The following is a 26,394-nucleotide window of genomic DNA, read 5'->3' on the forward strand; positions in this document are numbered from 1 at the left end:
TATTTTCTTTTCACAGCCACTGTTTCATTTTAACTGCGCGCGAGACCTCCGCGTGCCCACAGCGCGAGCCTTTCACGCGCCGCAACTCATCCAGAGGCGCGCAGAGAAAACACGAGCCTGGCCGCTTTATAGCTCTCAGGAGAGCGATAAGCCCGACCTGACCCCCTTAAATAAGAGAGAAGTGTGGTTCAGGTCTGGGTTTTACCTCCCCAAGGGGGGTTAAAAGGGAGGAAAGGACTGCAAGAAAGAGAAGAGGTGAGCCATGAAGGGATTGGGGTTTCTGTGATTTGTAAACGCCAGACACGTGTGAGGAGAGATTAAAACCGCTTTTGAGAAGTGAATTCAGTAACGCTAGCGTTCCCAAAAATGTAGGCTATAATGTTTTCAGAAACGGTAGTGTAGCACAGCAGACCTTTTACAGAGAGGTGTTCAGAGTATTTGTAGCCTGTTATAGCAGTAGAATTTTGGTGGTCTAGATGCATGTATTTACACCAAGATATTTGCTGACACTAATTTAAACGTACTTAAAATGGTGAAATTAAATGAAAAAGCAACACACTTGTATCCACCTATTTATTAAAAATTTATCTGTGTTAAAAATTGAGGGAGGCACTTATTGTTTATCTCAAAAAGACAGAATCACAAGGCTATGCTATGATCATAATCATTTCATTTATTTAATAAAAACACTTTAATTCACTACAAACCTTTTATTTATTTTCCCCAAATCCCAATGTCTACTTAAATGTTTTCACTAGAATGCAATTGTTTCACATTGTTTTGTGCTTCTAATATTCATTAGTATTTACATGATGTTTCTAAAGTATGTAAATACAATAGTTTGTTAACCATCAACTATGACATATCACCCTGTGTTGCATTTAATAAGCATTTTATTATTGGGTGACATGGGACATATAATACTTCAGTGATACTTAATATTTTTCTGCAAAAAAGGCATTTGAGGTTATTTTGTGGTCCGTTTGAAGAAAATTTCAACACATTTTAAATTTCCTTTTAATGTTGGATGTGTTGAGAGCGAAGCTTTAGTTGATTGTTTACAGCAGTTTCTTACATAATTCACACAATGTGTCATGGCATAGGAAAAATGAGGGATATATACCCTTTTTATTATTTTTAACAAGAGCTTGAAATCATACAAGATAGGCTGCACAAAAACTTTGTCAAAAATCTCTTTGTTCAGGATCATCAATATCACCATCTCATATGAATTTTTTAAGAGTCATAACTAGAGTGTATTATTGTTTTGTTTTTAAACCCAACTATAAGCAATTACAATAGTTGTAGGTGCAGTTTTTGGAGCAGGTGTGAGCTTACTTGGAATCTTAAATAGTTTTACAGTACAAAGCTTATTTGTTCAGTTCTGATTTCACAAACAACTATGGGATGATAAACATCAAGATATAACTTGGTTTGGAAAAGTGAAGGTTTTAAAACTGCCAAAATCTTCTGCTATATCGTTCCTACGGTGTGTATAAGATTTTTTTATTTGTTTTTTGTTATTGTTTTAGGGCAGCAGTATCTCCAGCAGAAAAGATATCCAAAGATAGAAAGATATCCAAAGATCCAAAGATAGAAAGTAATCTGTTTTAGAAAGTCAATTATTTATTTGAATTATTTAGCCTGACACGTTTACTGCTCCAAAATACTTAAAATGTTTCTCTAAAAAATATTTTGTACTCAAAGGGGAAAAGGTTGTTTTTTTACAAAGACATTTAAAAACATATTATAGAGTAATAATCATGATACCGTGAAACAGTGATGATTTAATCCAAGGTTATCATACCGGCCCATGCAGTCATTACAAGAGTGTGTTATTGTTTTGTTTTTAAACCCAAAAATAAGCAGTTACAATAGTTGCAGGTGCTGGTTTTTACTTTTATCACAAAGCTTATTTGTCTAGATATGATTTTACTAACAATTAGGCATTGGGTGATAATGGTTTTCAATTGATTTTCACGGTTTGGAAAAGTCAAGGTTTTAAAACCGCATAAATGTTCTGCTATACCATTACTAAGGTATATGTAAGTTTTTCCAGTATCTCCAGCAAAAAAAAAAATCCAAATATGCGTTTTAAGTTGTAAAGAAATCTTTTTAAAAAAACTAACAAAGACAGCAGAACTTAATGATTGAATTTAGTTATTTAGCCTGATATATTTACTGTTCCAAATTATTATAAATGTTTCTCAAAATAAAATATTTTGTGTTTAAAGGTTAAAAAAGTTTTATTTTTTTACCCAGACATTTAAACTGAAATATATTTTAGAGCAGTAATCACAATACTGTAAAACCATAATATTTTGATCCAAGGTTATCATACCATCAGAATTTCATACCGCCCATGCCTACTAACAACTCACTAAAGTTACAGCAAAGTCTGTAGTTTGTAATGGCATCTCATATAAATGATACATTAAACACTTAAAGCATATTTCACCTTGCCCTGGACTCCTCCTCTCAGTCTCTCCAGTAAACCTAATAGCCAGATAAGGAGGTCAAACTTTCACCTTTGTTACATGGAGGCCTGTCAAGTGCAGCCCCCAGCTCTTGTTCTCCGTCATGCGGACTCCTGGAATGCTGTTTTCCATCTTTCTTAATCCAGGAGGAACAACTCTGGCTTGATTTGGCATGTGATAGATGTATCCCACGCAACACCTGCGGCATCCTCCAGGGCTTCCATCCATCAAAGAGCTTTATTGTGTGCCTACAACTGCCCCCAACGTAGAACAAACTGTGTAAAAAAACAAGATATAAGAGATATGAGTTCTTCCAAGTTTTTGCTTTTGCCCACGAGTTTCAGAATGTAATATAACTTTCCCATGGAGTTTCCCACCAGAACCAGATGCTTGGAGGGTGTGAGAGCAACAAACAGTTGCTATTATTTTGGCAGTGCAGCGCCTTAATTAAATGCGGTGAAGGATTAGCTGTGAACGTGTCATGATTAAACATGACGTAAAAGGATCAGTTGAGTTTTGATGCATTTAGACTTCTCAGTTCTTCACAGCTGTAAGACCTCCAGTCACTGGGAATGTTGTATTCTGTGATGGTGTTCCCATTCTGAATGGCACATGTGTTGTGTCATTCAACAAAACCAGTTATTAGGACTCAAACACTTTTGCTACTTTTGGCTCAGCAGGCAATGTGCCCAACATCATTAGTAACTGGCACACAACAACTGGTGGTCTCAGTCTACAGCAGACACCCTCTACGTTTAGTGCTTCTAATTTCAACATGGTGGCTCCCCCCGCCCCTCTCTTCCTCTCGCATCTACTCTTCTGGTCCAGATCTCTGACAGGCACAGGTTTTATTTATTCACATTTTGCTCTGGGTGCAGGTTTTACAGTTCCCTTGGGTAATGCGGAGTTAATGTACAACTTTCTGTTTTCCCCCCTCCACTCTTTAAACCCTCCTTAAGTGTTTAAACACCCAGGGTAATGACGTAGCGTTGTGAGTGAAAAACCATGCTGGAGATGTTGAAGTGCTTCGGTGGTCCCTGAAGAATGAAAGTGAATATAGGGGAGAGAGTGAGACAAGGAGAAAAAAATTTATGGAAAACTAGGTATGTAAAGAGAATGACATTGAGTTAGAGGACAATAAAAAGATATCTAGGGCCTTTGGAAACCAGACCTGGACATCAACAGTGAACTCAAATGATTCAGAGCTCAGAACTTGATTGGGTTTTAGGTCTTAATGTAGTGTTTTTTTATTTAGTTTTTAATTTGCTGTGCATTAGTTTGTATTAAAGTAATTTTCGTTTAGCAATTAATATAAAATAGAAACATTCTAGCTTGGGGTGTGATGAATGTAAGGATGAATTTGAATTTACAGTTTATTGTTTATTATTATTTACTGTAAAACTGGGCAGCACAGTGGCTCAGTGGTTAGCACTGTCACATAACAGCAAGAAGGTCACTTATTGTGTGGAGTTTGCATGTTTTCCTCATGTTTGTGTGGTTTTTCTCCGGATGCTCACAATCCAAAGACATGGGCTATAGGTGAATTAAATAAACTAAATTGTCAGTAGTGTATGAATGTGTGTGCAAATGAGTGGATGTTTCCCAATATTGGGTTGCAGCTGGAAGGGTATCCGCTGTGTAAAAAATTTGCTTTGGCAACCCCTGATAAAATAAGGGACTGAGCCAACGGAAAATAAAAGAATGACTGTAAACTATGCATTGCTGTTTAATTTGTAATTGATAAAACAATTAGACAAAAATAACAAACTAAAACTTACTAGCTTTAGATTGCATTTTCTATGTTACACTGGTGTTATAAAATCAAAATATCAGTAATTGATTTAAATATTTAATTTAAGTATTTTTTTATATTGAAAAGTTATACGTGGCGTCATGGTGGTGCAGTGGTATAGCACGATCACCTCACAGCAAGAAGGTCGCTGGTTCAAGCCTAGGGTTGGTCAGTTGACATATCTGTGTGGAGTTTGTATGTTCTCCCCGTGTTGCCGAGGGTTTCCTGTGGGTGCTCCAGTTTTCCACACAGTCAAAAGACTTGTGGTATAGGTGAATTGAATAAGCTAAATTGGCCGTAGTGTATGTGTTTGAATGAGTGCGTATGGATGTTTTCTAGCGTTGGGTTGCGGCTGGAAGGACATCCGCTGAGTAAAACACACTGTATGCTGAATAAGTTGGTGGTTAATTAAAGTGCCTTCTGAAATTTCCATCAAATATGAGCATTTTTCTCAGCCTCCTTTGTTTATGTTGAGCTATTTCACTTTGAAGACCATGAAAACAATTTCTTTGCCATAAAAGTGAAATTGCTGAACCTAAACACTGGAGCCTGATACAAATGTGCATTTAAAAGTTTTTGCATCTGAACTTTTCATATTAAATATTTTATTACTTGAAATTACTATTACTGATAATTATTCAGTAATCACACTCTCTTTAGCAAGAACTAATTTTGAATAATCTCTTTGTGACTACCTAAGAAGTACACTAAATATAGTATAATGCATAAATTATAAATTAAATTAAGGATGTAATACATTTGTCATGCTGTTATTGTCCTGTGACCCGCTAGTGTCAGCAGTGAAAAGAGTATGTGCAAAGATTGAGCATGATTTTCTGAAAATTCAGTGGACCAGAGCCAACTATTCTGCTCTCACTTTGGTAATTATTGTAAAAACCACAATGGTTTTTATCAAACTATTCTTGTGTATACATGACTACTATTATTCATTGTATCCAAATCATGTTATCTTGATAGAATTTTTGGCTATGACAACTGCAATCATTTGGTGATTGTTAATGCAGGGAAGACATGTTCTACTCCGAATGTTTGTCAGCCAATCAAAATTAAGCTTTTTTTTAGCCCAATAGTATAGTAGAATTTTTAGAATCTGTATTGAGAAAACTGCGATTAGGTAAAAATTATTATTATTATCATCATTCATTCATTTTCTTTTCAGCTTAGTGCCTTTATTAATCAGGGGTCATCACAGCAGAATTAACCTCCAACTTATCCAGCGTATGTTTTACACAGGGGATGCCCTTCCAGCTGCAACCCAACACTGGGAAACACCCATAAACTCCTGCTTTCACACAAATACACCACAGCTAATTTAGCTTATTCAATTCACCTATAGCGCATGCCTTTGAACTGTGAATGAAACTGGAGCACCCGGTGGAAAGGAAATCCATGCCAACAAGGGGAGAACATGGAACCTCCACACAGAAATGCCAAATGACCCAGCTAGAGCTCGAACCAGCAACCTTCATGCTGTGAGGTGATCATGCTACCCACTGTGCCACTGTGTCACCTATTAGTACTATTGTTGTTGTTGTTATTATTATTATTATTATTATTATTATTATTATTATTATTATTATTATTATTATTATTATTATTATTATTGGTATTATTATTATTATTATTATTATTATTGTACAGTTCTATTGGATTCATTGCAGTGATGAGCACTGAGAGTATAGTTCCAGTAAAATAACACAAAACATAATAATAAAATTAGGTGGTCTAGCCTCATTTTATTTCATTTAAAAGATCTAACAAATTCAATTTCCCCACAGTTTTCTCACATCTTCAGCAGGACCCAGAGCTTAAAACGTAATTAGTTTGGAGCTACCGCACACTGCATGTTCAACAGTTTAAACTCATTCATTTACACTTATTGTAGCCCCATATGTTCTTGATCTCCTAGGTTTCCCAGAACATTCACAGAAACATCTTAAGATCAAATGTGTCGGAAGCGAAAGCCTCCTCAGCATAAAAAGACGTATAAAACAGGAGATAACCATGTTAGACAAGGGTTACTTCCTTCCTCTTAGATCAATACGGTCTTGTTGCCCTCTGTTTAGTTCCAGTGCTTCCTTTCCTTAATTCTGTTTTTTCCTTGATATATAAAAGTGATTGGCTCTCTCGTTGCCAAAACGTGTCTTGCACGTCTGTAAAAAACAGCTTCCCCACAGCAGCTTTTTCAAATTTGGGGCTTGTGACACTCTGCCAAAAGCCACAAATTACCCCCCTCTAGCAACAGCGAATTAGGAACAATTTTCTGTTTGCTATAAAAAATGGGAAAAAGAAAGGCGAGGGTAAAATATAGCTTACACCAGAGACCACCAAGGCAGGCAGCGCAGAAATGAAGTGCATTCTCGCCCTGCTGACGGTTTGGGTGGCAGGACGGCATTTGGCATCTTGCAGATACTCGTAGTAATCAATTCGCTAAAACATGGTGTAATGTTTCAACTCAATGAGGTCACGCTTAGAGAGAGAGAGAAAGCCGGCATATTAGCATCACGCCTTGATGGAGAACAGGCTTTTTTTTTTTTTAAATGAGGGATTTGAGACCAGGGAAAAGATGTTTTACACCAAATCCTTTCCAGTTTTCTTTGAGCGTGGTCTATTGGATTAAGGATCCGAAAGGAATAAGCATCTTTTTTTCTTCCTCTGATACAAAGCGTGAGGTTTGGCTAAATGTCCTCAGCATATGCCAGCTCATGATTTTTCCCTTCCAGAACTCGTTCCAATGCCTTTATAAACTCCAGGTCCGAGTTTGCTCCAGACGTTAAAGTAAGGAGCGGAAAACCCAACCAAAGCTAAGGTTGAGGCTGAGGAACTGGTGAGGTTAAGAGCCAGACTCGCTGCTGGTGGTCCACAGACCTCATTTAGTTCCCATAGCAGCACCCAGCAGCTGAGGATGAAGGAGATCTTGAGTAAACCACCTGACCATAGGCAGCCTGACCATCACCACGTCAGCATAATCAAGCTTTGGGCCCATTGAAGAAACACAGCAACAGTAACCAGAGACTGAAGCGCACATTAACCCACTTCTGTAGCCTCTGACCCAAATGTTAATTATACTTCCTGTTCTCTTCCTGATTACATGACAGCAGATTTTTAGCTCATTCACAAAGGAATTGGCTAATTGTGCAACTGGAATGGGGGCAACAACTTTTGATCTCATTATACTTTTGTCCAATATTAGTTGAAAAACATGTCCTGTTACACAAGAAACTGTTTGAGTCTGAGATGCAAGATTTCTTTTCTTAATGACTTTGCCTTTTTTCTATTACATTAAATTTATTGTTTTTGACAGCCATCGAACTTTACTATGATTTAAAGAAGAATGTCATTTAATATTTCTTCAGTTTACCAAAAAAACTGTCAGGCTTAGTCTTTTTTAAAGATATTTAAAAACAGTTTATATATTGCCACTCTCCTTAAAACACTAAGTTTAACCCATTTTTTCAGCTAGATAATTTTTTTTTTTAGAACATTTTTCTTTTTACACGTTTAAGTGCAGGTCAGAGTACAGTATATTCACAAACATCCATTATTTTCATTAAAGTTAGGCTGTTTGGAGCATTAAAAGAGAGACTTTGTCAATATTATTTGTATGCCATAAAATAAAGGAATCAGAATTGTCTTAGTGAAATTAAATGCTCTATTGCTTAATGCTTTATTAATCATTGCACATATAAAGTAAAACATGTATAATGCAGCATCATATATGTTTGTCACATTACATGTAAAACATTATAGCTTTGGCCAGAATATTATCCTGCTGCCTTGATTATACCTGATTTTGACAAAAGTTGAAACATTTTAAACAAAAAATAATAACAAGTCAATTAATAATGACTTAATTATACACATATACATATATTATATATCACAATATATACAAAAGACATCTAAATACCCACCCCTTGTTTTTTCTATAGTACCGAATTATTATTATTATTATTATTATTATTATTATTATTATTATTAAGCTCAGCAGACACACAACGTCATAACACATTAACTTTAGGTTTGGTTTGCTAGCGTCCAAGTACTATGTTATTTTCAATGTCCAATAACAACGTTGATATTTGGTTGATTTTAGGTTGTGTTTTAAAGTGACCAAAATCCAACGTCGAGCCAACATCTTAAACCAAACGTCATATCGACGTCAAATACTAACATTATCAGGTATGGCAACCAAAATCCAATGACTGTTGGATATCATAGTGGCAACATCCACAAAACATCAAGGTGTAACATCATTAGACGATGATATTTAGTTGTTTTTAGGTTGCATTGGAAAGTAACCAAAATGTAATGTCTGTCTGATGTTGGACATAGACGTGGACCAAACATTGTGTTCTGACGTTAAATCGTTTTTCATTTCCAAACAAAGTGCAAAGTCCCTACAACATTGGTGTACAATGTCAATCTGACATCATGTTGACGTCCTGTGCCTCCTGCGTAGAATCATCATGCAGTATAAATATTCAAGTTATACCTCTATTATACCTCATACATCATTCATAATTGTTGATTTGCTGAGATTTGTTTTTCTATTCATGTCTGTTTGTGGGTATGTGTATTATTTTTTTTTACTGTATAATAAATGTCCTTTTTAAAAGTGACTAAATCATTTTTTAAACAGTGCTGCTATATTTACTTCTTGTATAGCCCTGAAATCCAGCACGCTTCATTATGCAGCAATTTTATACATGGTAAATAAACCTGGTCCTTCTAAAAAGCCTACTAGCTTTGTATATACTTCTACTTTTCAGCACTTAAGCGTGAGCCTCCATGTGCACTGAAGCAACAGGGAGCCTCAGAGTTTAGCAGACACCACTTCTTAACGTGGACACGTTAAGCAGTCATAATTAAATTTCTCATTTTCTTTCCCTACGGGCCATTTGGACTTCCTTTTTTCTCTCTCCATCTCTCTCTCTCGCATTGCCGTTCATTCATGTGCTCTGCCCATTGGCGGAGGAGCATGGCTGAGGTGTTAGCTCATTCCCCTTCTGGGTGGCTTTCCTGCTGTATTTCACTGTCATCTACTGGCAAATTGATTTTGGCAAAGAACCCAGCTGGGTGGGGAATGGGGAGGGGGCACACGCATGCACACATTTCCCACATACGTATAGAAGCACACTGGCATACGTGTGCATGCAACTGAATGCGCACTACTTGGTCACCCCTCAAATAAATAGTGAGGCCTCTTGGTTCTGGAATAAGGACACAAGCCCACTGCCGAAAGGCGAAGGGTGGAGGTGTGTGCTGATTTATAACTCCATTCAGTGCAAACAGAAAGGCAGAGTTTTGCCAGAAAACCATATATATGAGTGTGTGTGGTGCTCATGAAGGTCTGTGTGAGCGGAACTGATCATTTGTGAGACTATATTAAGTGTTGACATCATGCGTTTACTTAACAACTCCGCTATCATTATGGATGTCCATCATTGTGTCATGCTCTCGTGTAGTATTATATTGTCCCTTTAAAGGGCAGAGCGTAAGATTAAAAAAAGACTGTTTACATGTGGCATTAACAACCGTCTCTGGTACTCCCATCACAAGTGGACAGCTGAAGTGGATTGGTGTTTATGCCGGGTGTTTACATGCGTCACAAATGTGTCTCTAGTGACTGCTTGTGATCAGGTTTTATTGAGGTGAGGGTCTCTGATATGTCAGTCAGTTTCAACACTTCTTTATGCGCTTTTGTGGCTGTAATACTCATTTTTGACATGCACCTGAATTTGTGCTTCACCTAGATGTAACATAAATCAGTCAAATAAAAGTTGATGTGTGTGTTTGAGCAAGGGTCTTGTGAACTTTGAGATCAAGTTCAGCGAAAACTTTCTTTTGTAGCAGGGTTATTATATGCTGGGTTCCACTTAATCTCTTCATCTTGTCTCAATGCAAATTGATTAAGTTAATGTTTTTTTACAATTTTAAGTTGATTGAACATAAAACAATTACATTGTCTCTAAAAAACTTAACTGTGTTTTTTCAGCTCATTTTAAATAAGTATACTGTAAAATCCAACAGTCAACTTTATTAAATGAAATGAGTGTAGTTAACTCAAAATATAATGAAAGTTAATTCTACTCATTTGAAAAGAATTTTGAACTCAGTGTTGAAGGTAATGAGTTAATAAAATTACATTACTTCAACTTAAATGGAGTAAGGTCACAGTACTCATATAGATTGTTTTTTTTTTTAACTCAAATGGTTTGTTGCAATAGGTTTCCTCAAAGTTTGAGTTGCCTTAACTTATTGGGTTTTACAGTATTCAGTTAGTTTGAGTTCTCTTCTTTTATTGGGTTTTACTGTGCTCAAATTGCTTCATTTACTCAAGTGTATTAAGTTCACAGGAGTCATTGGGATTAGTTTTTGAACTTACATGGTTTGTTACCTTAACTTTTTGTGTTTTACAGTGTAGTTTTGGCATAAAATTGTGATTATTCTCAGAATTTTTATTATATATCAGCTCAAATTATTATTGCCTCTCATCCTAAAGCCACTGGGCGGCGGTGAGCCTGGGTGCGAGGTCCCTTTCATCGCTGCTTGCAGCTTTAATTTTAAATGAGTTTAAATTTTGTTGAGTGTAGATATAAAAAACTATTGTTTCAGTGAATATCTCATTTTCGTTTACTATGACAAACTCATGTTTAGCTTTTATTTTAGTTTTAAGCTATGTAAACCAATTATCAAAACATAAAGTGAATCAAAATTTGTTTATAATTAAATTGTTTTTGCCTCTTTTTTTCTGCCTTAATTGCAGAGGTTTTTTTTATTCCATTTAATTGTGAATGAATAGACCATTTCAGTGTGGTGATGCCATTAGCCCATGAACATTTCCTGCTTGTTATCAAACTATTTCATAACTGTAACAAGTAATTCAATCCTATTTTCGTGTTAAAACAGCTATTATTGTCAACATGTGGACCTTTTTAGATTTCTCGGAAGCTAAAGAAATTAAAAGTGTAAAACAGGATATACATTAGGACCATTGTTATTGTTTACGTTCCTCAAAATGGTCTATACAGGAATGGCAAACTGAGATGAGATTTATGACTGTTGGAACGTTTATAGCAAAGGAAATGTATATGCAAAATCTACTTAGTTAATTAGTCATCTGTTGGTTTAAAGAAATATTTTTAACTCAGCTAATGGAATGCTTTATATTTTTATCCAAATTGGACTTAAACATATAATAATAATGACATATTAAATAAAAATAATGACTTAAATGTAAAATGTTGAAGCAGAAACCTGAAATAACACTGTGTTGAGTGTCAAATAGGGACATTATTTTCTTTATTATTATTAACTTACTATTTCAGTCATTTGTAATTCTCATTGTTCTTTAAAGTTGGCGTTTTGTTTGATTTTTTTTTTATCTTTAACCGCTCAAAAGCAACTGAGCCACCTCAAACGGACGGAGAAAATTGTGAGAGAACAGCATTTTCGCTTTCAGGAAGCTGCCTGGAAGGAGTCGGATATCCCACAGTGCACTTCTGCGCCTGTGTTTGGTGTGTTTGGAGGAGACCTGCACGAGCTGGTACAGCATTTGAGGAATGATTTTAACCATCCTGTTTAACTTGGCATGAGGAAACAGGTACAAGCAGACCTTTAAACCGCCCGAACCTGCTCGTTCTCTCCCTTGTAAAAGCAAACCGTATCGGAGGGTAAAATATGAATTATAATACGTCATTGCCTATAAAGCTGGGGACTCAAGCGAGCTCTGCTGGAGGGTGTCACATAAATAGCAATTCATCACCATCACAATATTATTAACATGCTTAATGTGACACTGATGGAGCGTGAAGTGCAGTTTTCACAGATGACGTATTCAATTGCAGACCACAAATGTAGCGCTCATGTTATGATTTCTGTCTTGGTACGTGAAATTACTTATTTTGTTTTAGGTTATGGGGCTTAGAGGGCCATTTGACTGGGGAAAATGTCTCGCAGATTGTTTTTGAGGATCACAAACTGTGGCAGCTGGGAAAGACGATAGTGTTTAAGTAATATGTGGGAGCTGGGTCACGTACTGTATGCTGCGATGATCTTTGTGGAAATAAATATTTGTCTCTGTATCTCTTTTGGGACGCGGCTAAATAGAGGCAGTTATTCAAAGCCAACAACAGTAGTCTCTCCATCCACTGCATGAGAAGAGTTTGTGGGCGATCTAAAGACAGCTGTACACGTTTACACGAGTGTATTTTCTTTCAACTCGTGCAAAGACACACTTCTTTTGTTTCCTTTATTTTGTCAGGTGCAGGATATTTCATCATAGGTTGGCCTTAACTTTGGACCTGTTTCTTTAACGCTTTTTAACCGTTTATCAAAGATGCATGAAGCGCAGCACAATAACAAGCATATGGTTATCAAACCCAGGGTCCAGTCGTTTAAACAAAGAGAAAAAAGACGGCAGGCAAGAAAAAAAAAGCCTATTAGACTTCAAATGCCCGAGATAGATAGATAGATAGATAGATAGATAGATAGATAGATAGATAGATAGATAGATAGATAGATAGATAGATAGATAGATAGATATCAGCATATATGAGTACACCCCTCACAAATCCCTCATTTAAATTAATATTTTTATGAGATGCTTTACAATATTAGCTATATTTGTGCAGTTACATTAGATTAGTCAGTATTGAAGCCAAATCTGAAGCTAATTTAACAATGACTTATAAGATTTAAATGACTTACAAGAATGGTCCAAAAACAAGTAGCCCAAATTTATTTTAGAGAAAAATATTAAATAAAATTTCTAAAAATAGCAAAAATCAAGAGAAACAAAAAATATATACAATTTTGTTGAAATGTTAGTTTTTTTTCTGTGACTAAAATGTTATTTTAATATATATAAAACAATAAATATTTAAATATTTAATGCTAAATCTGCTTTGTTACAATGCACCTATATTACGCATAGATAGATAGGTATTTTCTTATTATTCCAAGTCACGGAGACAAAAATAAAATAAAACGTAAAATTCAGAATCAAATGGATCAACGAAAGACAGATAGAAAAACACGTGTATTTGTGCTCATTTTGAAATTAATTTCTCCAGGTTGTTCCTAAATATCACGAGCTAATTTTGTATGATATTCACTTGTTAACAGCAAACAGCCATGTGACATCTGTCGCCCTCGAGGTGTTTGTTGTAGCTTAGCTACTGTATTTTTGTTAGTTTTAATTGATTTAAAATATGCCTATATTATTCAGATGCATGTTTAAGCTAAATTAATCAGCATAATATTGGCAATTAAGGGCCTAAATAAAAAATAATTGCATTTTATAAATACACAATTTATACAATTAATATTGTTTTTAAAATATTTTTACTCGTTAAAGGTGCCATTTACTAAACGTAAAGACTTAATCATAATAAAAACAATAAAGTCAATCAATTTTATTATAAATAAAACAATTAAATCTCACACAAAAACATTTAATAACATATTTAGATAATTGGTTTTAAATCCAGTTTCTAATTCCAGGTCCTCATAAATACACTTTGTCCCCTATTTGTGACTGTCTTCAACTGAATGTACCACTGAGAATATTTTCTTTCCATCTCCATGATATGCATTAGCCTATGTTGGCCTAACTGAAACAATAACTCTGTAACTCTGGAGTTTTATATTTATGTATTTAATGAAAACAAAGATATTAAAAAATCGACACAATAGTGCTTAATGGTGTCATTCTAGATCTTGGTTTTCCAGCAGAGGTTTTTAGAAGACTAAAGGCTAACTATAATAAAATCCAACAAAATCTGATTAATGATTTTAAGATAAAGGTCCCAAGCTGGGAAAAACGATAATATTAATAGGATATACACCTGAGCATGGCGCACATGCAGCTGTCAAGACCCTGCTGAGCGTTTTGTGTTGATTATTTACAGTGTGCGCTCAGATGGAAATCTGCTCATGCTCAGGCGAGATCCTGTATATTTGCAAAGCGCATTTGATACTGATCCAGTTGATTATTTCCGCTCAACAAGCTTAGACAAATAAATGGACACGAACGAACACGTGTTGAGTTTCTAATTTTTTAAGCTAATTTATGATAGAGATATAAATGAACATCTATTTAGGTCCATGCAGCCTGTCTGTGGTTTTCATATTAGATATCTGCCAATACAATTTTTACCAAGTAACAAAAAATCTCTTTTGAGCACGCGACATACGCCATCCAGACAGCTTAACAAATTTAATGAAGTTATTTTTTTCAAAAAATTTAATAATACCCTGTGAATAATTTTGCTGGTTATGTTTTATCCAAAAGTAAAATCCAAAAGTAGGCTATGTTATAACACTCTAAATAAATACAAACTGTAAATATAAAAGGCCTGATTATCGTCTGTTTTTATGCATCAAATGTTAAATGTATATATGTATATTTATATGTATAATTTAACAGAGGAAAGCACTGAATTTAAATATCCTATTTGGGCTATTATTGGTTTATTTCTGACTTACGTTAGAATTAATATATATGATTTATGTATGTAAAGTTTGTACTATGGATTAATTAAAGTATATCTAAATCGAAATGAAAGCAATCATCAATTGGTCTCCTGGCTGATTTAGAAGAAATGAGAGAGAGACGCATGGGCAAAAAAAGTGTCAAATTGTAGCTACTATTTACAGCATATTCGATCAATTTTTACAGACTCTCTTCTGGTTGTGGGTATTCAGCCACGGTACTTGCCAAATTAGGGATGAATTAAGAATAAGACATTGGTGGTCCTTTTTAAAATGTCAGCTTTATTTCCGGCCAAACGCGAAAAGGAAATTCGTCATTTAAATAGTTGAAACATTCGGTTTAAACATTACGATAAAAATAACATGCATGAATAAACACTTTCAGCATGTAACAAAAATATTTCACTTGATTAATTCCTGACAGAAATCTAACTGAGAAGTTCGTAAAAATGTCCGCAAACATTCGACGCGATTATCTACACTTTTACACCTCGGGATAAATGAATTGATTCCTGAGAATGAATAGTTTTGTGTCCGGTTATATGCGCTGCTAGTCATTGACGCTAGCCAGATGTCTGTGTTTAGTGGATAAATCCACGTGGCTGTGAGCGTTTTGCAGCTTCTGGTACTCGTACTGAAAATTGAGCATCCGGGGGAAGCCCACAGGATTGAAGAGAGCTGCTGAGGACGCGTATGGAGAGGTCGGGGCCATTGCGCAGGCTATGCCAGGGGTGACCGGCTCTATGGCCACAGTTTGTGACTGTGGAAAGGATTTGGCTGCCACAGAGTTTCTGGAGAAAAGAGTGGACAGAGCCGGTAAAATGCTGCCAACAGGTGGAACACCGATGTGTTGATGGAAGCTATACGGGTAGACATCCAGAGCTGGTAAGTGCGCGCAGGACGCGCTGAGCCCGTACGCGCCGTAACTGAGGTTCGGAAAGCCACTCGGCTGCAGCGCTTGGTCTTTGAACACGCCAAATTTGAAGTGCTGCCGTTTAAAACGCTTCCTTCTTCTAAGGAAACTTCCATTCTCAAACATATCCGAGGAATTGGGATCAAGAGTCCAGTAATTCCCCTTTCCAGGATTACCCGGCTCGCGTGGCATTTTCACGAAGCAGTCGTTTAAGGAGAGATTGTGGCGGATGGAGTTCTGCCAAGCCGGGAACTTCTCTCGGTAGTACACGAACCGGTGGCTGATGAAGTCGCATATTTCGCTGAGAGTAAGACGCTTCTTCGGGCTCTGGAGGATGGCCATTGTTATCAAAGCGATGTAGGAATACGGCGGTTTCACCGAAGAGCTTTTGCTCGAACTTGACGGACATATGGAAGATGGGACGTGGTTCTCCTCGTCCTTATTATGGACCTGGTCGGATGCAGAGAGAGGCGAAGTCAAAAGATGTTCGTCTCCAGAATCTTTGCCACCTTCTCCAACCACGTCGACAACGAGGTCATCCATTAAATCAGTGTCCAGGGTCATAATCCACACGTTGGAGATGCGAGACGGCTTCTAAACAAGCAGATGGTCACGCGCAAGTCTTAAATTCTCGGGAAGGGCTGTTCCTGGCTCCTCAGAACAGTCTGGAAGATGGATTATAAAGAGACGAGCACGCTAACAACACAAGATATAATTTGGCCACACAGGAATCCTGGTCATTGGAGCGCAGGAGGTCTGGGGAGCTGTGTACGCAGCAATGTCCATCGTCCACTCCAACGCAACTGGATTCCTGCAGCTGTTCGGGAATCAGATGACGATGATGTCATGACGAGGTTCTCAGGAAGAAGCTCCACTCCAATGAAAACAGGGCAACTCTACCAGGTTCTGGCCACACAAGAAAAACCATGATGGATATCACTGTAGATTTCACTGTATTGCATACTGTAGTTTAATCTCTATAGCCGCTCAACATCCGAAATGTTTTTTTTTTTAAATTGGCATAACATAAATGGGGGATTTACGTCCAGTAAAATATATATATAAATCTTATCAGTTTACTGAAAAAAATCAACTAGGCAATTGTACTAACACCAAAGATTACATTGTAGGTTATCCTTTTTTACATATATATTTTACGTGTAGGAAGCAAAGGCTACTAAATATTTTTTTTTTGCTGAAACTCATTTTATTTTTAAATTATGAAATCAATCATTCAGAACGTGCAATTCAATTCAGATCATCTAATTAATTTTAGCTAGCAATTTCACAACATTTTTATTTGATAAAATGATTATTATCATTGTGTTTTAGTTAATTTTTAAAAAAAAAAATTTATACGCAATTGTTTATACTATACTATATCATAAAATAAATGAGCATATTATGCTTTTACATTACAATAATAGAACACATTGTAATTATATCAATAAATGCCAAGTCTATTGAAGATCGCTATTAAGGTCAAATTTTAACTGAATTAATCATATTTGTTAATTATAATAAATGAAATATTAAAAATAGTGCAAATGCTCTAAAGATTGGCGCAAACCGTTCAGAGTATGAAATATTACTTGTACAAAGCAGCGCCCGCGGTTTATAGCCATATACACTGAATAATTATATGGACAAAGTTAATCATGTTCTAACTTAATTTTATAAGTTATGCAAGCAGTTTTAAGTCAGTTTCACGTATAAGTTCAATGGACTCAGAAGGTTAATTTGATTCAGCTTAAAAAATTGAAGGCAACCAGGATTCATTGTTTTACAGAGTGTATGTAGCTAGGCCTACACAAAACTTTTTATAGTTATTTATAACAATGTGCCGTAGCCTGTGGGCACGTTTTTCTTTTCCCCAAATACATTGAATTCCCCATTGCGCGTAAAGTCGTTTTTTTAAGGACATGGAGAAAATTAGGTTTATCATATAAAATTGTCAGGTCGTTCAGATGAAAGAGAAACGTTTTCGCTCGCATTTGGCTGCTGAAGGCCGCGGGTGTGTGTTTTAATGATGGAGCTCTTTGTTGAGGATTTCTACATTTCCTGCCCATATAATCTTATTGATACCGGAGCCCACCGAGCGTAGAGATGACGTGGGTGGGCATGATTTCACAAATCTATCGCGCATGTCTTCAGATTGGAAACAGACCCAGCGAGAGGAATGAATGAAAGATGGGCTTCTAAGCGAAAAAGTGGTAATAGGCTAATACAAACCCGACGCGGCAGTCCCATAGATAATAGCCTTTAATGTGGTATTCATGGCTGATGTGATGTTTCTACACAACGCGGCCATCGAGAATAGCTAAAATGCAACTAGGGATAGTAAAAGGTGAAATTGAGATATTCATAATTAATAAGATTTTTATATGGTTGGCGATGTCAAATTTGATGTCAATACATGATAACATTATTGTTTTATCTGTGATAGTTTTTTCTTTTTTCTTTTATTCTTGTTTATGTGAAGCAATTTTAATTGCTGTGCTTTATAAATAAACCTGCCTTGCCTAACAATATCACAAGCATATAATAAGTTTAAAAAAATGTTTTACAAACTACAAATTAGGCTGTATCTACAAAAGGTAGCCTAGCTATTGTTTGCAATAAAAAGTACTTGCATTTTTCACGTTGCTCTATGAATGAATCGAATCATCAAGCTATTAATTAGATAAGGAAAGAGGGCAAATGCTAAGCAAATAAATAAATAAACTTTTCAGAATGTGAAGAATCACAAAGCACTTATCAAACTCTGCCTAATATAGTGTTAATACAATGGCATAATAAGGCCAATTTATCGGCTACTTCTTTACTTAAGTGTTCATCGCATTCTTTGGCGTAAAGAGAAAAAATTAATAAAATATTGCTAAAGTTTTACATCAAAAAACTAGCCTGTATTGTGTTTTCACCCACATAGAAGGCATACATTTTTTATGGAAGTTAATTAGCTTTGGTCAGATATTGGTCAAAAATTGCAGTCTTAACTTTTGTTCAAAGCTACTCGGCAACTTAAGGTCATTTTTGCTCTTAAATAAATGTTAGTTTTATGCAAATGGTTTGATTAAATGACAAACATTTTAGAAAACAAGAATAAAAGTGCTGATCATGAAGCACACTGACTTTTCTCTAATGTCTGCAGCCTTGAAGAAACAACCCCTTAGACTAAATAAACAGCGTCATCTTGTGACAAAAGTGGAAAATGACACCGCTGTAGAGACGATGCAGCCATAAAAAAAAATAAAAGTAGACTATAAAAATAAAAATCGAAGAAAAGCTCATAGGTGCTGTATTAGTAGCCTTTATACAACTTCAAAGACAATAAAGTAGGTGTGACATCATATTTTGTTATGAAATAATATCAAATAAGGTATTTTTTAATAGTATGTTAAAGTATTGACACTAATGCAGATTCACCTAAAATGTTACATACTAAGATAAATGCTCCGTGAAAAGCAATGTATTTGCTTTTTTTTTATTGTTATTACTTATTTAGGTATAATGAGGTGGACACCTTATGATGATGTCCTCATGAGTATGCTAATGTCACTTTTTGTTTCTGCTTTAATATTAAATGGCCTTGACTACTAGGTACTTGCATCAAATAATAAATGCATTTATTATATAAATGTTTGGTGGTGTGGGTAGATTTAAAGATGGGTTAGTGTGTAAAGGTCAACAGTGTAATCACAAATATATATAGCTGCAAGCAGCAATTACCGGGGGTCAAGCAGTTTAGCAGGGTAGGTTATATAGCAATTAGGAAGCCTGTAAGTAGTTTGTTCGACAATGGAATATATGAGTAGAGTGTTAGAGTTTATAGATTGAGCTAACAAATGTTTGATTAAACACTCCAGAAAAGCAATTTCGGCTTTTACATATATAATCGTATGCAGGTATTTAATCAATCATAGCTACAATGTAAAATCGTAAATTCAGTACTTATCAGTTAAGGCCACCTATTATGAAGTGGGACATGTAACCATGAGCAAATTCCTTTTAAAGAGTCGTTTCAGTGCACACATGTCATGACTGTAGGAAGAGACCATATGACCACACTTACTGAATGAAAACACATTTCATTGTGGTTCTCAAGTACAAACACTTTATTAATTCTTTTCATATTTTTTTTTACATAAAAGTTTTTTGTATTCATGAAAATATTTACACTTATTTACATAACAATATACGCTTTAAATAAATTACAGTGGTGAATGGTTGCTAATAGCATCAGAAATATAAGAGCAGCAGTGTTGTATAAAAATATATTTGGTCAAAACATTACGTGGATTCTGACTGACAAACGACATTCATGCGAGTTCATAACTTTAGTCCACCTCTTCAATGGTGGGCCCCTGAGCGCTGGCCCCTGATGCACCACGTGCCTGAGCTCCACATCCTCCAGCTGGCATCCCTCCCTGGTAGAGTTTGGAGATGACTGGATTGCAGACTTTCTCCAGCTCCTTCAGCTGATGTTCGTACTCCTCTTTATCCGCCAGCTGGTTGTTCTCCAGCCAGCTCACGGCTTCATTGCACTTCTCAATAACCCTCTTCTTGTCCTCCTCGCTGATCTTGCCTTTCAGGTTGTCGTCTTCCACACTGTTCTTCATGTTGAAGGCGTAAGACTCCAGGGAGTTTTTGGCAGAAATCTTCTCTCTCTGCAGATCGTCTTCAGCTTTGTACTTGTCGGCCTCCTGCACCATTCTCTCGATCTCCTCTTTGCTCAGCCTGCCCTTGTCGTTGGTGATGGTGATCTTGTTCTGTTTTCCGGTGCTTTTGTCCGCCGCCGACACATTTAGGATCCCGTTGGCGTCGATGTCGAAGGTCACTTCGATCTGCGGGACGCCACGTGGCGCAGGTGGAATTCCCGTCAGCTCAAATTTGCCCAGCAGGTTGTTGTCTTTGGTCATGGCTCTTTCCCCCTCGAACACCTGGATCAGGACGCCGGGCTGGTTGTCGGAGTAAGTGGTGAAGGTCTGGGTCTGTTTGGTGGGGATGGTTGTGTTGCGCTTGATGAGGGCTGTCATGACTCCACCTGCGGTCTCAATACCCAGAGACAGCGGGGCCACGTCCAGGAGGAGCAGGTCCTGCACGTTTCCAGAGGTGTCGCCCATGAGGATGGCGGCCTGCACCGCGGCACCGTAAGCCACCGCTTCATCAGGGTTAATGCTCTTGTTCAATTCTCTGCCGTTGAAGAAATCCTGCAGAAGCTTCTGGATCTTTGGGATTCTTGTTGATCCCCCAACCAGCACGATGTCGTGGATCTGAGCCTTGTCCATCTTGGCGTCCTTCAGTGCTTTCTCCACAGGATCAAGCGTTCCCCTGAAGAGGTCGGAGCAGAGCTCCTCGAAGCGAGCTCTGGTGATGGACGTGTAGAAGTCGATGCCCTCGTACAGAGAGTCGATCTCAATGCTGGCCTGAGAGCTGGACGAGAGCGTCCTCTTGGCTCGTTCGCATGCGGTTCGCAGCCTCCTCAGGGCCCTCTTGTTCTGACTGATGTCCTTCTTGTGCTTCCTCTTGAACTCTTCCACAAAGTGGTTCACCATGCGGTTGTCAAAGTCCTCACCGCCCAGATGAGTGTCTCCAGCGGTGGCCTTCACCTCAAAGATGCCGTCTTCAATGGTCAGGATGGACACGTCGAAGGTGCCTCCACCCAGGTCAAAGATCAGCACGTTGCGCTCTGAGGATTTGCCTTTGTCCAGGCCGTAGGCGATGGCTGCAGCCGTGGGCTCGTTGATGATGCGGAGCACGTTCAGTCCAGCGATGACTCCAGCATCTTTAGTGGCTTGTCTCTGGGAGTCGTTGAAATAGGCTGGAACTGTGATAACTGCGTTGGTCACCTTCTGCCCCAGATAAGCCTCTGCAATCTCCTTCATCTTCACCAGGACCATGGAGGAAATCTCTTCAGGATTAAAGGTCTTGTTTTCTCCTTTGTGTTCCACTGCAACTTTTGGCTTTCCTCCATCACTGACGACTTTGAAGGACCAGTGCTTCATGTCAGACTGCACTACAGGGTCATCGAACCTCCTGCCGATCAGCCTCTTGGCATCGAACACCGTGTTGTTGGGATTCATGGCCACCTGGTTCTTAGCTGCGTCTCCAATCAGCCTCTCTGTGTCTGTGAAGGCCACATAGCTGGGTGTTGTTCTGTTGCCCTGGTCGTTGGCGATGATCTCCACTTTTCCATGCTGAAACACCCCCACACAGGAGTAGGTGGTGCCCAGGTCAATGCCAATAGCGATTCCTTTTGGAGAAGACATGATTGATTTCAAGAAACTGCAGGAAAAAACAAACAATTAGAATTAATTTTATATTCATACAAATTATCGTGCAATTATTTCATTTTAAATGATTTTTTTAGTCAACAAGTGAAATTCTCTTAGTAACTAAGTTATTATTAGTTGTAGAAGTAAAACGCCAATTTTCTGTTCTTTTGTAGACAACATTAACACAAATTCATTTAGGACATTTGCTAGTATTTATGGTTATGTTGCTCATATATATATATATATATATATATATATATATATATATATTGCTCCCTATGTCAGCAGCATAAAGTAAATGCCAGTCTGTTCATTGCTTTTTTTATCCTTATTGTGAAAACGGTAAATATAATTTTCTAGTAGACCTAAAATAAGATGAACATAGGCAGTCCACATGTAAAAAGATTATATTTACAAAGTTGATTTTTTGACATTAAGTACATATAACCTCTATGTAATTTTGATTAGCCAATAGAGTAAAATATATTGAGACTTACCTTAGAGTAGATTCTTAAATAGAGCGAATTAACACCTCGTCGGGGAAAAAGTCCTGTCAGGCTGCTCTTTTCTTCTTTGTCAAGTCGCTTCTCTTCGGTTGAGTGTCTCTGCGGTCTCTCTTTCGCCCTTTAAATACAGCAGAGCGCGCACCCGTTCAGACTCTACACTGTTCTGGAAGCCTCCAGTGAATTCGACCAATCAAAACACAGCAGGCGGCCGCGTCACTTCTTCAGCTGATAGGAGCCGCTGAGAGGAATGTTGTGGAGATTTCCAGAGTTTTACCGTGAAATCTCGCTAAACAGCGGTCAACAATACAAAGAGATTTAAAATGTTTTTTTTTTTTTTTTGAGTGTTTTATTGTACTTATTGCTGAATGATGTGCGTTTGTGTGGTGTGTTGTTTTTTCAGTTGCAATGAATGAACAAACTAAAAACATAAAATGTTTGAACGATTCAGTAGAAAAAAATACAATATAACAAATCTTGCTGAAATGTTTTACACAGTAGCAAAATCGGACCTGTGGTGTTTTCAGCCACATTGAAGACAAACCTGTTTTATACAAGCGGCAACCTCCCGCTCTCCCTCACGAAGCCAATACGGAAGTAACTAAAACTGCAATTCATTCGAAATTCCGCTAGTGGCCGCTCCTGGCTCCAAAACAGAGCAAATTTCAATTGAGCCCACTGTTAGAATGGCCAACTTTACAGCAGAAAAAAAGGTGTTTACAGCCTGGTACAAAAAAAGATTTTGGTTAATACAGCTAATATTACCCTTCATGACAACTGTGAGGGGGGTGAATTTTTTTATAACTCATCTGTTTCCTTTATATTAAGTTAAATTAATTTTGCATAATTAAGGGAGTGGCCACTTGAGTGACAGCTAGGTCTCACTGGTCGCCGTCACGTCACCTCAGCTGAATCCTGCAGATTAGCCACTGAACTCGGCATATTTATCGTATTTCTGTGTTGTTTTATGTGGCTTTACACAGTCAACTGCCTTTTGGACTTGTTTCCTACAATTATTAGATGGCATGGCATGCTGAGTGAACTTAATTGTGCTCACAAACCATTCACGTGGCCTCCGTTTCCCATGTGAGTAAAGTTATATACTTATATACCATCTCTATACATGTATTTGTTTTATTTAAGATCATTTATCATTTTTATTTATATTTAGAGCTGTAATGCACTCCAGAATCTGACGGATTGATTAGCTGTAGGCTCTAGAAGATTCATCTGAAGTGTTGTCATACAGTGTTATGCTGGATTTCATCAATATTAACGTTACATCAACATTAACTAACACAGACTATATCTGAAGGGTTTGGAAGTAATTCGCGTTTTCCTCCTGTTGAAAAACGTCATAAGAACAATGTTTAGTGGCTCAGTGTATTACTACAGTGTTTTTAAAAGTCTAAACACTTTATTGATATAGTGTACAACCAAGCACAAGTGGTCAGAATACTAACGAGTCACAGGTGATAAAGTATTAAGGGTTCTCCCAAAGTAAAGTGTGTCTGAATCAGGTCCAAGCAAACTGTCTGCAGGTGTCTGTAGCTCCGCCCACTCTCCGCCTCTTTGCCCTTGTTTGGTATCCCGCCGTGGGTGTGATGACGCGAAAACAAAATGGCGACGGTTGGCCGCGCCTACTTGTGGCTTCTTTTGCGCTCTTTAGAAACCTATGGGTGACGTCACGGATACTACGTCCATATATTTTACAGTCTATGGTTTTATATAAGCTAATAGCTTTGGTCAGATTCGTTTAACGTTTCAACAAAACAAATTGATGTTTACTATGTTGATTGGTCAAAACCAATACTTTATTCTGGGATTGCAGTCTTAACTATTTTTGTAGTGTTAAAAACAACTTGCTAACTTGAGGGGTCCTGTTTGCCCTCAGAGAAACTTTAGTTTTATGCAAATGGTTGGAATAAATGAGTAAATTGTGAAAAAAAAATGGGAATAAAAGCGCTGATCTTAAAGCACACTGACTGTTCTCTGATGTCTGCAGCCTTGAAGGAAAAAACCCTTAGACTAAATAAACAGCGTCATCTTGTGACAAAATTGGGAAACGACAATGCTGTGGAGAAAGTGTTGTGGGTTGACTTTTAGACCAGGGGTTCCCAAAATAACAATGACTCTTGACCTCCAATATCCTCTGAGCTGGTAAATATACAAACCTTGCAAATGCAAAACAGCTCTCTCTCACACACACACACACACACACACACACACACACACAAACCAATAGGCACAAGTCTCTTTGTTTAATTTTGGAGATCATCCTCCTTGTTCAGTCGTGGCCTGTATTTAATTTTAATGTATATGATTGCCGTAAAAGTGTTAGAAAGGTTTCCCTGGTGCCATGAAATCAATCTGCTGCATTTGACCCAATTGATGTGTCTTTAATCTAACTTAATGAGACCCCAGTGTGGTCACAATCAATAGAAAAAAGTGTGTTGTTTTATAACTGTTAACTCTTATTATTTTTTATCTTCTGTAGCTTATAGACAAAACATGCTCGTTCTAATAGTTTAATAAAATTAATTTGATTTTTGGAAATCACCAAGCGACACCCCTGCAAGCCCTGAAGGATCCCAATATCCCGATCCCCACTTTGGGAATCACTGTGTAGAAAATGAGATTGAGAATAGTCTATTTCATTCATTGTCAATAAACAAAAGGTTCCCAATGTGCAATTTTGTTCCTCAAACACGCTGTTTGAGCTACAGTGCTCAGCACAATTGAGGACACCCCATTTTGAAAATGAACATTTTTATCCATTTCACAGTGAATATAGGCAATGTTGGTGCATTTAAACACATCAGAACTATTAAACAGTTATGTTTATTAAAATAATATTTTAGTCACCAAACTTATTTAGAAATGGAATCATAAAACAATTCAATTCAATCAAAATATTGCAAAGAAATGACAACCTCCAAATTTTCACCTAAATTTGTCAATGTTTTTGCTTCTCTTGATTTTTCCTTTTTTTTAAAAAAAAAAAAACAACTGTATTTAATATTCTTCTAGAACAAATACATTTGGCTGTACTAGTTTTTGGACCATTATCGCAAGTTATTTTGTTAGATAAGCTCCAGATTTGGCTTCAGGGCAGTGCAAATATAATATTGTATAGCTTTCTATTAAAAATATGAAGTTAATAGAGAGATTTGTGAGGGATGTTCTTATATACGCTGAGGACTGTATATACACAGTATATTTGCTTAAATTACCAATACGGAAATGCATAAGCAATTGTTGCATCTGGGTTTGCATTTGTAAAAATGCAGCCCTATAAAAATAAAAGTGGATTATAAAAATACAAAACAAAGTTCATAAATGCTATAAGGGTATATTGATGACATCGAAGACAAACAAGTAGATGTGACTTCATATTTTGCTATCAAATTATACCAAGTAATGTTAAGAAGGCTCAGTCAGTTTTGTACACTATTGACACTAATGCAGTTTTACCTGAAACGTTACTTATACTGACAAAAAAAAAAAACTCCATGAAATTCAAAGTATTTTTTTTTTTTTTTATTACTTATTTAGGTATAATGATGTGGACACCTTATGATGATGTCCTCATGGACATGCTAATGTCACTTTTTGGTCCCGCTTTATATTAAATGGCCTTAACTTCTAGGTACTTGCATCAAAAAATAAATGCAATGCCCTTACAGTGTTCATAATGTATTGCAGAACATTTCTGGTGCATAGGGGTAGAGTTAGGGATGGGTTTGGTGGTATGAGTAGATTTAAAGGTGGGTTAAGGTGGATGGGATGGTCAACAGTCTAATTACGAAACATAATTACACATATAATTACATGCAGGTATGTAATCAATCATAGGTACAAAGTAAAATTGTAAATTCAGTACTTATTAGTTAAGGCCACCTATTATGAAGTGGGA

At 36.9% G+C, this 26,394-nt stretch overlaps 2 protein-coding genes and 1 long non-coding RNA gene across 6 annotated transcripts in view; 1 reads left to right on the forward strand and 2 right to left on the reverse strand.

Annotated features, from left to right (window-relative positions):
* The window catches only part of LOC137490006 (uncharacterized), a 58,038-nt gene that overhangs the window by 11,657 nt on the left and 19,987 nt on the right, over positions 1-26,394 (forward strand). The gene's annotated exons all lie outside the window — the stretch shown is intronic.
* foxd7 (forkhead box D7) lies at positions 15,050-16,368 on the reverse strand. Its single transcript, NM_001089488.1, is given in 1 exon segment — positions 15,050-16,368. A coding segment is annotated over 1 exon segment (927 nt). The 5' UTR covers positions 16,265-16,368; the 3' UTR covers positions 15,050-15,337.
* hsp70.1 (heat shock cognate 70-kd protein, tandem duplicate 1) lies at positions 19,801-22,559 on the reverse strand. The gene is given in 2 exon segments (NM_001362359.1): positions 19,801-21,985; positions 22,473-22,559. A coding segment is annotated over 1 exon segment (1,932 nt). The 5' UTR covers positions 21,970-21,985; positions 22,473-22,559; the 3' UTR covers positions 19,801-20,037.

Source organism: Danio rerio, chromosome 3, assembly GCF_052040795.2.
Source record: "Danio rerio strain M-AB ecotype USA chromosome 3, GRCz13ab, whole genome shotgun sequence".
Taxonomy (NCBI): Eukaryota; Metazoa; Chordata; class Actinopteri; order Cypriniformes; family Danionidae; genus Danio; species Danio rerio.